The 11,444-nt window shown below is 41.9% G+C and overlaps 1 protein-coding gene across 1 annotated transcript in view; it reads left to right on the plus strand.

Annotated features, from left to right (window-relative positions):
* Window positions 1–10,947, plus strand: part of INSRR (insulin receptor related receptor) — a 30,431-nt gene extending 19,484 nt beyond the window's left edge. Inside the window, exons 11-22 of the mRNA XM_075281178.1 lie at window positions 185–226; window positions 1,734–2,008; window positions 2,338–2,474; window positions 2,947–3,115; window positions 3,256–3,364; window positions 6,549–6,619; window positions 8,277–8,506; window positions 8,687–8,797; window positions 8,954–9,113; window positions 9,306–9,435; window positions 10,290–10,424; window positions 10,584–10,947. Of these exons, the coding sequence (XP_075137279.1) occupies window positions 185–226; window positions 1,734–2,008; window positions 2,338–2,474; window positions 2,947–3,115; window positions 3,256–3,364; window positions 6,549–6,619; window positions 8,277–8,506; window positions 8,687–8,797; window positions 8,954–9,113; window positions 9,306–9,435; window positions 10,290–10,424; window positions 10,584–10,947 (1,933 nt within the window). The remainder of the gene's footprint in view (window positions 1–184; window positions 227–1,733; window positions 2,009–2,337; window positions 2,475–2,946; window positions 3,116–3,255; window positions 3,365–6,548; window positions 6,620–8,276; window positions 8,507–8,686; window positions 8,798–8,953; window positions 9,114–9,305; window positions 9,436–10,289; window positions 10,425–10,583) is intronic.
* Window positions 10,948–11,444: the final 497 nt, after the last annotated feature.

Consider the following 11,444-nt stretch of genomic DNA (forward strand, 5'->3'; position numbering starts at 1 on the left):
TGGCCCATGGATGAGATTAAAATTTTGCCGTTATGTATAGTGACATCATAAATATCTTAGATCAATGCATGTAATGAGTTAGTTGCCATAGTTGGTAGAGTGGCTATGTCTCCAATCCTCAAAGGTCCTTCAACATGAGACTGTGCGCTTGTAATATATGACTAATAAATGATATTATTTATAGGCCTCCATGGAAAGTGACTTTAATCAGCAAGAATAATCCAAGGTGAGGTAGAGCGCACTCTCTTAAAGTGGTGATAACCTCTTTAGCCATGGCAAGTTTATTTATGTAGTCTTTGAAGGAAGAGTCCTTAACCTTTTCTAAGGGTCTAAATGAAAATCAGTCGTATCCCAAATTCTGTAGAGAAGTTCTCAAACACCACCCAAGTTTAGACTACAACCATGATTTTAAACCAAAAATCAGGTCTAACGGTAGGTTGTGACGGACTATATCCAGAATAAAAGGCTATCGGCCGTTAAGGTTGATGGTTTTATGTGTAGGGGTCTACCCATTGGTGGATCCGTAAACTGGATGTGGGATTTTTCTGGTCTACATCTTGAACATGGCTAAACTGGTTATCATTTATCTAATAGCAATGCTTATGCTCTCCATCCCTGCTTTCTAATTTGCTGGTGGGGGACATGGTAATGGTTATCTGGCTTTCTTATCCGCGTTAAGTCTAGGCTTATGTATAAGGGTATGGTACATGGGCAGTGGTCTTCGTAGACAAGTCATAGATCCAGCTCCAGTTACTGAATAAGTATGACCTTCATTGCCAGATATGACCATGGACAATATTGGGTTGATTCTGGAGAAAAGTAAAGAAAAAAAAAAAAAAAAAGAGATCATGTACTGTCGAGAGTGTAATGTAAGGGGTATGTTTGTTAACACTGACATTTGGATGACTAGTTGGGTATTGACTGTTATCCAAAATTCTGTTCCTGCTACAATGTTGTTGGGTGGATGATATGCAATGAACCTTAGGCCATAATGGATATTCCAATATGAATCAAACTGGGTATTGCAATTGACTTTTTGGGTTGTTTTGTTAGATATTATGTAGGTTTTGTTGGATAGTATGTGGTGTTGTGTTGTATGATGAAACCTGGAGAACAATGAATGTCCTGGAGATACATTGCCTGAAAAGAATACACAGTATGGTTGGTCTTCTAAAGACTCATTGACATGACATGAGGTTGGTAATGTATTGCACATACAAAAATTCAGGGACCTGTTGTAATGGGTAGGATGAGCTTGGTTATAGCCAATGAATCCTTTTCTATTTTGGCTAGATGGACCTCATGTTCTGAGGCCTTTGTGATCTTTAGATTGCAATTACCAAACTGTCTGGTTATAGTCTGACTACATGTAATAGAAGACAGGACCAAAGTAAAGGATTATCTTTCCATAACGGAGTTATGGGTCTTGGCAAAAAGGAAGTTGAGGGAAATGGACTTCAGCCTGTAGATCTCTACCATAACCAAAAAACTTTAAAGTGACCCAAGAAGGGAAAGTCTTGAACCGAGCTCATGCCTGCTTATAACCCCTGCTATGCTGTGGCGTTCTTGGGTTTTTTGTTATTTTTTAAGCTTTTGCACCCTCATGCAACATTGCAAACTTATTTAATTTTTTTTTTTTCTGAAATGCTACTCTTTCCCTGGCATTGTATTTGCTTTCCACTCATCGTTGATGCAGAGGTCACTTCTCACTTTGAATTCTGGAATCTTCTCAGATCACAAAAGAGGAGAAGGGACGTGTCTGGCATAGTCGGAGAAGCTCAAGGGAACGTTTCATTTGCGGAGGGGCTGTTAAGTCACACCATCAACAATACAGCCGTGGAGTCCAAGCCTTCTGCATACAAGGACAAGATCTTCCGAGACAGAATGGTTATATCCAACCTTCAGCACTTCACGGAGTATAGGATTGATATCCACGCTTGTAACCATGCTGCAGACATAGTTGGATGTAGTGCCGCCACCTTTGTCTTTGCCAGAACCATGCCCAATCGTAAGTAAATTTCAATGTACACGATAGACCAGAGGGTCCAATACTTGGTGGTGGAATCCATTTTTTTATACAGTCCCACTTGGTTCTGCCTCTCCATGTGAATGTCTAGGCTTAGGTTTACAAAAGTAGGTCATCTCACCTTGGTTTGCATAGTCATCTTTGATGCTCAGTTCTCGAGCGGTGCACCTGGAGTGTTCCTTTTAAGTAACTTCTGTCTGGGAGAGCATAAGAGTTTGGGTCATGTTGAGTGTTTTATGTATATGTGAATGAAATATTTAATGGTCGGTAAGTGTTATGAACATCCTTTTTCGATTTCAACTTTTCTTTAGCACTTGCCGATAACATAGCTGGGAATATTACGTGGACCTCCACAGGGCTTAACACTATCCTTATGCAGTGGGAAGAACCAGAGAATCCCAATGGTTTAATCTTAAAGTATGAGATCAAGTACAAACGGGAAAATGAGGTGAGTGTAAGAAGGGAATTGGTTCTTTCTGTAGCTCCCAAAATTTTTTAATGGCGTTCGGCCTTTGCTCATTTTCTCTTGGTGTGGTTGGCGCGGAAGGAGTGGACACACAAGGCCTTCGTTTTCATTATCGGAGGGCCCCCAAATCTTAGACCCTTTCCTTCATCACTAGAGATGAGCGAACACTGTTTGGATCAGCCGATCCGAACAGCACGCTCCCATAGAAATGAATGGAAGCACCTATGACGCCGGCCGGCCGCCGGCAAAGTCAGCTTCACAGGTGCTTCCATTCATTTCTATGGGAGCGTGCTGTTCGAATCGGCTGATCCGAACAGTGTTCGCTCATCTCTATTCATCACCAGACCATAAGTGTTACCATCGTGAAGATGGCCAACCAATAAAACCAGATAATAAAAACTATTCACTCACTTTTTATCGACTACATATGTCTCTACCAATCGGTCTCTTTCAGGATGGGCCTTCTACGGTAGTATGTGTCTCCCGTCAGAAATTTCAGAGATACAAAGGGATCCACCTCACTCTTGTGCAACCAGGGAACTATTCAGCGCGGATCAGAGCCACGTCTTTGGCAGGCAACGGATCATGGACAGAGCCTGTTGTCTTCTTTGTGCTTGGTCCAAGTTAGTTGACTTTGATATCTATTTGAAAAAAAAAAAAATTGGGGGCGGGGATTTTTCAAATACAGCCATACACGGAATTTGGGAGAACCATAGACTAAATATAAATACTTATAATATGAGGTACATCTTATTTTTCACAGGAGAGGCGCCATCAGAGAACCTTTACCTTCTCCTGAAAGTGATGCCGATATTACTGTTGCTGGTAATTGCTTGCCTGGCCCTGTTCATCTTCTTCTACAATAAGAAAGGGTAAGTGGACAATTGTGTCATATTTTTGGTTGGTAGTTTTTGGATCTTTTTCCTTGAATATGATTAAATCCCTAAAAACCAGGATCCACCAAGTCACCAACCAATCCTCGTTCCCAAAACTTCTATCCATTTGCCCATACAAATGACGGGGAAAGTGAGCAGAACCTGCCTAGTCCTCCTTGTTAGATGATATGGCAAAGATAATCAGGAACGATAAGTTTCAACATGCTTAGTCCTTTATTTAATGTAAGATGAGCTAGCTTATCTTGCTATATGGCAATGTTATACAACCCTCTCCTCATTAAGAACAATTGTATACCAGGTACGCTGGCAAAACAAGCTGTTGGTTGAAGGTTTATAGGCACCTTGAGTGGAGCGGTCCCACCAGCTACCAAGTGTGCGGTTGTTCTTTATGGTCAGAAGAGGTAATGCAGTCTCCTCCTCTGCAGGCCACCTTTTGGTGTACAGAGACTTACATGTTCTGCTCAGGATTCTGAAAACAGAATCTAGGTCATTCTTCGTGGAAATTGGGAAAACTTGCCTTCCAGATGGCTTTTCCCTATAGACCCATGCCAAAAGGAAGAGGGAACCATCCATGCTGTTCCAGAGTTACTGTCCTCGTCGGCGTTAGGGGGATATCGTCACTCCTTGGGGAGAGACCACCATTTAGGTGTGTGGAGACTTATTAAGCCTTTAGCACTCCACTGTGCAAGGGACCATGGAAAGAATATGCAAATCTGTCTTCCATGATGTAATTAGGAAGTCAGGTCCCTCAGTGTTGCAAACCAATAGAGGGCGCTCACTGGAATGTGCAAGCCTGTCTTCCCTGATGTAATTAGGAAGACAGAATATCAGTGATATAGCCCAATAGAGGCTGCTCCCTTTAACATCATGCTCGACCTCTACCAGGTTAGTCTTTTCTACACCGGGCTGACGAGATGCAATAACATCGAAACAGCCGTCCTCGGTTGAGAGACTAAACCTGGTAATAATCCCAGCATCATTGCAAAACAAAGGCTTCTTGGAAGGTCGAGCATGATGTTAAAGGAATCAGCCTCTATTGCGCTATATCACTGAGATTCTGTCTTCCTAATTACACCAGGGAAGACAGGCTTGCACATTCCAGTGAGCGCCCTCTATTGGTTAAACACTGAGGCACCTGACTTCCTAATTACATCATGGAAGACAGATTTGCATATTCTTCCAATGTCCTCATCGGCGTGAAGCAGTGTACCGGCTGGGTACGGAAACTATATTCTTGTTTGACTTTAATATCCAATCAAGCCACCTAGGTTTCTAGAAAATCAGGCATTGATCTGTACAAAACTACCAGTACCTGTGGTGGTGGTGCAGCATTTTTTTTTTCCTTTTTTCCACCAATGACCCTCCAATATCAGATTTCTAACACTACAAGAAGCATGAAGAGTCCAGGAGTCTCCACAAAGCGAAGACTTCAAAATTTATTGAACAGGAAGGCAAAAAGTTGCAGAATAGAAAAAAAATCTCACAATTACAAAAATGTATGACTGGAGTCTACGGGAAGACCATCCCAAGACTCTCCATTTTCTTTTTGGGTGTCGGCTTGTGGTTACATGTAACACTTTTGCAGTTTATTTCCTGAACTTTGTCTCTAAAGAAGTAAGTTACGAGTTTGGAAAGGAACGTACTGGTTCTGACAACCATCTCTGGTCGGTTTACAAAAAAATGAGAAAACAGAGGAGATATTTGTTTCTGGGATCAGTTTGGATGTCTGAAAACACCAGGGAGTCGTCTGCCAGAGGGTGAAGGGTCTATTTTTTTATTATTTACTTCCAGTATAAACTAGTAGACACCAGTAATGTCTGCAGAAACTACTCATCGCAGGTCTGCCTTGTGGATGGTAGATACAGTAAATAGGTTTCATCATATTGTCAAAGAACAGGGAGTTTTGGACAGATTTCTATCTTCGAGATCAGATCTCTATCCAGCTATTGGAACTCAATCACAACTTTCTCTTTCACTCCTTGAAATTTCCACCTGAAACTGGTAGGCAGATTTTACAGTGCTGATATCTTATAGACTAAGCTTGCGTTTTCATGACCCTTGTGGCCTTTCGTTGATGTCATAGTTTACGTGCAAATACTGATCTATGACCCATCTTACTACGTCATAGCTAGGCTATAGAAGGCACAATTCAGAAAGTCCAGCAACCGTTATAAGAGGACTTGCAGAATCAAGCAAGTATACACAGGCAGATTAGTGGTGTTAGAATAGAATTGAAGACATAGACCTAGATGGGATAGGTTCAGTGAGTGACTGTCTCCTGCAATCTGTGCTGCTGCTTACACACAGGTAACCCTTTCATTGTCAATCTATATTGTCTTGAAAGTACTTTTGATGGAGCAATTTCATCTGTATAATTGAACACAATGGTATAATAATGATTCTATTAATTTATATACTAGCAGTTTCTTGTTGTTCACCCAATATACAACCCTGTGCACACAAACATACTTAGGAATGTCATGTGTTTGTTTTGTTTTTTTTCTCCCTTTTTTGTTGACTGACCCGGACACAGTGTTAAGGAATGCTATTGTTAATATAACCAAAATATCTTAAGTGTTTCCCTGTATATAAAGTAGTACTGTCTTTAAAATCTGACTTTGTATTCTTTGCCTGTCATCTTTTTTCCATAGACCTATGTCACATTCACTCTCATAACTTTGGCTGTGTTTGCCTTAGTTAGAAATTGGATAGATAGGTTCCTAGGAGCCCTGACAGTGCTATACACTATGTTTTATAGATAGGTTCCTAGGAGCCCTGACAGTGTTCTACACTATGTTTTATAGATAGGATCCTAGGAGCCCTGACAGTGTTCTACACTATGTTTTATAGATAGGTTCCTAGGAGCCCTGACAGTATTCTACACTATGTTTTATAGATAGGTTCCTAGGGGCCCTATGAGTGTTCTACACTGTTTGTTTGGCTCCATAGACATTGAATGAGGTGCTCCTTTCAGACTCTTCTCCACTGCAGGCATTAGAATTTCAGAACCTCCTTTTTAGTCATTTCTGGGTGTCCCAGTATTGTGTCCCCTTGCCTTTAAACAATTTATCAACTATTCAGTACCCCTAGTTTTAATGCAATATAACTATTTTTTTTTTTTTTTTTTTTTTTTTAAATTACTCTTTTGGTTTGCTTCCAGAAAGAATGATGGCTACCCCAGTGGAGCGCTGTATGCCTCTGTCAATCCGGAGTATTTCAGTGCCTCGGAGAGTGAGTATAGAACTAGAAATTATCAAGCTGAGTGATTATATGTAGATATCCCAAAATATTAATTTTGACTGCTGCGCCTATTTATGATTTAAGTGCATTCCCCAATCTAACAGTGGTCATGCATATTGGGCTACAGTCAGAAAAACCAACAGATGACCATTTTGCAGGTCTTTAGATGGTCGTTTTATGATATTTGTGAGATGTTGGGGAATACAAAGGATTGGGCATGTTGAATTTCAACATTCCCAATCCTCTGTCCTTACTGGAAACAACATGAAGATTGGCAGCAACGTATTCTCTTCTACCCATTGAGAGAACATACATGCTTGACTGAACCTGAACCTTCCTATGTAGGGGAAGGTCAGGAAGTTCAATTATTGAACGTGTTTGGCCACTTTCAACCTTTTTTCATGAACCTGAAGAATGATAACCTCTGAACCTCAAAGAACTAGTGAGGTAAATCCTTTATGTATATTTTAAGCTCAGAAATCCTCCAGACTTCTGTAGAGTTAAATCCTTAGAAGAATTCATAGCATAATCTGAGGAGTAAGGAGAACACGGTTGGCTGTCAACATGTCAAAGAACAAGTTGGATAAATCTTAAAGGGATTCTACCACTAACACACATTTTTTTCTAGTTACCACGTCGGAACAGCCTTTAAAAAGGCTATTCATCTCTTACCTGTGGAAGTGCTCTCCGCCGCGCCGTTCGTTCAAAATACCGGTTTGTACCGGTATGCTAATTAGTTCTCTCGCAGCGATGGGGGCGTCCCCATCGCAGGAGCAGCGATGGGGGCGTCCCCATTGCTGCTCGAAAACCGACCGCAGCGCCGCCTCTTTGGTCTTCGGTGTCCTCCCCTTTCTTCTTCAGCGTACTGTCGGACGCCTGCGCAGTACGCTCTGTTCGGCGAAGATTGCCGAACGTACTGCGCATGCGCGAAATTGCGGTCCCAGCCATAGTGCGGGCGCCGCACTTTCGCGCATGCGCAGTACGTTCGGCAATCTTCGCCAAACAGAGAGCATACTGCGCAGGCGTCCGACAGACGCTGAAGAGGCAAGGGGAGGACACTGAAGACCAGAGAGGCGGCGCTGCGGTCGGTTTTCGAGCTGCAATGGGGACGCCCCCATCGCTGCGAGAGAACTAATTAGCATACCGGTACAAACCGGTATTTTGAACGAACAACGCGGCGGAGAGCACTTCCACAGGTAAGAGACGAATAGCCTTTTTAAAGGCTATTCCGACGTGGTAACTAGAAAAAAAAGTGTTTTAGTGGTAGAATCCCTTTAAAGGTCAAAGAGTCTCCATGTCCCTGGAGAGCCAAAGCCTTGGAGGAATTCATAGCATAATCTGATGAGTAACGTTTGAGTCAGATAACTGGTGATACAGGTCTCTGTGATGGTTTTAGAACATTTGGTGGCCCAAGCTTCTAATTGAGCCTTTGTGGAAGCTCGTTGGACCAAACCCTACAATTAAGACCCAAACATTCAATAGTTGTTTACTGAACATATTGACTTCCTCATGCATGGACCATGAACAAAATTTGTTTGTAGGAACTTGGTGCTTGGTAGACCTGGTCTGGTGAGAGGGTTAATGAGTGCCTGGTGGACCATATCTACAATGTGAAGTAGACATTACAACTTTTGTTACAATATTACAGTGTACGTTCCCGATGAATGGGAGTTTCCAAGAGAGAAAATTACCATCATCAAAGAGCTTGGCCAAGGCTCGTTTGGCATGGTGTATGAAGGAGAAGCCAAAGACCTTGTGAAAGGAGAGCCACTGACCAGAGTGGCTCTGAAAACAGTCAATGAATTGGCCAGCATGAGAGAAAGGATAGATTTTTTGAACGAAGCATCTGTTATGAAAGCATTTATCTGTCATCATGTGGTAAGTGACCTCTTATAGCGGGTGACTTCACAATACAATTGTCTATGTTCCCACATTGTTTTCTTTCCAAGAATTAAAAAAGAACTAGAATATTAGCCTTGTGTTAAGTAAGAATGGAAGTATTTGCTATAAACAATGAGAGGCACGGCCAAGTGATACAATGTTCCTTATGTTCCTCAGGTTCGTCTTCTAGGGGTTGTGTCTCGAGGACAACCAGCTTTGGTTATTATGGAGCTCATGACCAGAGGAGATCTAAAAAGTTATTTACGTTCTCTCAGAGCAGATGATGAGGTACTTAACTTTAATGGGTTTGCTTTGGCCATCCCAGGCTTTGTCTGGGCCACCATTTTAGACTCCACTTCTATGGTAGCCTATAACCAAAGCCAAATTTCTTTTTGAGTATATTGTATACGACGCAAGAACTCAAAAAATTTTCCCTTTCTACAGAATACAGTTAATGCCACTCCTCCATCCTTAAAGGAAATGATTCAGATGGCAGGCGAAATTGCTGATGGGATGGCATATCTTAATGCTAAAAAATTTGTACATCGAGATTTGGCAGCCCGTAACTGTATGGTGTCGGAGGACCTTACAGTAAAGATTGGAGGTAGGTTATTGGTTACGCAAGAAGACTTTGCTCATAGATGAACGATTAAACATATGGGTCAACTGGTAACCCCATTATAACCATTAATACTAGAGGTCCCAAATCTAATTCATACTGAACCAAAGCCATGCCACAAAGCCTGGTGAGGACTGTAGGTTGCCGATAGACTTATTAATTCTGTTTTTATTCTAGATTTTGGCATGACTAGAGATATTTATGAAACTGACTACTACCGAAAAGGTGGCAAGTCGCTGCTTCCTGTCCGATGGATGTCACCAGAGTCTCTCAAAGACGGAATCTTTACCCCATACTCGGACGTCTGGTATGTCTGTGTCTTATCTGTTGTTTTATGGATGTCCAATCTTTTTAAATGCCGTATTATTGTGGATTGAATTGTAAAGGGATCCTATGATTCAAACTTAATTTTATTTTTTTTTTGTAGATCACACGTCGGAATAGCCTTAAGAAAGGCTATTCTTCTCCTACCTTTAGATGTCTTCTCCACGCCGCCGTTCCGTAGAAATATTGTTTTTTGCCGGTATGCAAATGAGTTATCTCGCAGCACTGGGGGCGTTCCCAATGCTGTGAGACAAATCTCCAGCGCCGCCTCCATCATCTTCAGGAACGCGTCTTCTTCTGGCACAAGCGGTGAAACTTGTAGGCCACAGGCTGAGCTGACTGTGCATGCCCGCGGCCACAAGAAAAATGGCTGCTTACACAGTAAGCGGCCATTTTGCCCGAGGCCTACAAGTTTCACCGCCTGCGCCAGAAAAAGACTCCTGAAGAGGATGGAGGTGGCGCTGGAGATTTCTCTCGCAGCGCTGGGTACTGCCCCCAGTGCTGCGAGAGAACACATTTGCATACCAGAAAAAATTGGGATTTCTACAGAACGGCGTCTCGGAGAAGACATCTAAAGGTAAGAGACATAGCCTTTCTTAAGGCTAGTCCGACGTGATGGGGACAAAAAAAAATTTAGTTTAAACAATGGGATCCCTTTAAGCTCTTTATGGATGAAATAATTTTTTGCAATGTAAAAAAGTTTTTCGAAAGTAAAAAAAAAAAAAAAAAAAAAAAAAAGTATTAATCTGTCTTATTAGTTTACGTTGCTGAATCATTGCAGTGTTCAGATCTCACCAAGTACAGGTAGTTCTCACTAGCCTTCCTTCCTTTTTACAGGTCTTTTGGGGTGGTTCTTTGGGAAATTGCCACCTTAGCAGAGCAGCCTTATCAAGGCATGGCCAATGAGCAGGTCCTCCACTATGTCATGGACAATGGAATCCTGGAGAAACCGGAGAACTGTCCCGATAGACTGTAAGTGTTTCCTGGTTTTGCTCTTTACATGGAAAGACTCTCCTGGTCCTTTAAATTCTCATCAGATGGCTTGCCAAATTTGGAAATTGCTATGCCCAGAATATCCTTTCAGTGGATCCTAAAACCAATTCTTGCTAACTGTCTACATTTTGTTTCCAGACATGAATTGATGCGCTGGTGCTGGCAGAAAAGTCCCAAAAATCGGCCATCGTTTATTCAGATCCTGGAGAGCCTTAAAGACGATTTGCATCCCAGCTTCAAACATCTCTCCTTCTTCTATACCACCCATGAAAAACGTAGAGAATCGGCTGAAGTGTCTGACGTTGAAGCAGATCAGGCACAGAAAAACCTTTTGGAAAACCCTCCCCCATCCTTTTCATCTTCATCTTCTTCATCTTCCTTCTCCAACTTTTCATCTTTGTACAAAGAAAAGAAGGACCGTGCGTTACATGCCATAAACACCAAAAAGTGTCCTCCTGCTAAAAAGAACATCTATCACATCAATGGGAATGTAAAGCACTGAAAAGTCTCAACTTTTTGACCGTCCGTATGAACCGTACACGTAACACTTTACTCATTTGTATGCCAGTCCATGCAACTTATTTCAACAATCTTGTGAGTCGTCTTACTGTCAACAATCTGCCCAAGAAATGGGATTTGATTACTCCGTTTTGATCCAACCATAATCTGGTGAAGAGTCCCTACGACCCTGACCAGCAAGCGGAGCCTTCATTGGGTCTTTGAAGGACTCTTCGTAGCAGCAGGATGAAATAGAATGGCTCCATGGACTTAATGGATTCATATCATGGACTGTGGTTGCTCTGAAGATTATTTTGATTTTAACTTTTTTTTTAAATTTTTGGACTTTGTGTGAACATTTTATTGTGACGTTATGAGGTTTCCAGATGAGTAAAGGATGTCAGATGTTTGAGCGGTGCTGGACTAAAGCAAAGTTACTTCTACCTTATGTTGGATGATTGTGTAGCTGGTGCCACTGAGAACTGAATGAGTTTGGCCACC

This window comes from Leptodactylus fuscus, chromosome 7 (genome assembly GCF_031893055.1).
Source record: "Leptodactylus fuscus isolate aLepFus1 chromosome 7, aLepFus1.hap2, whole genome shotgun sequence".
Lineage (NCBI taxonomy): Eukaryota > Metazoa > Chordata > Amphibia > Anura > Leptodactylidae > Leptodactylus > Leptodactylus fuscus.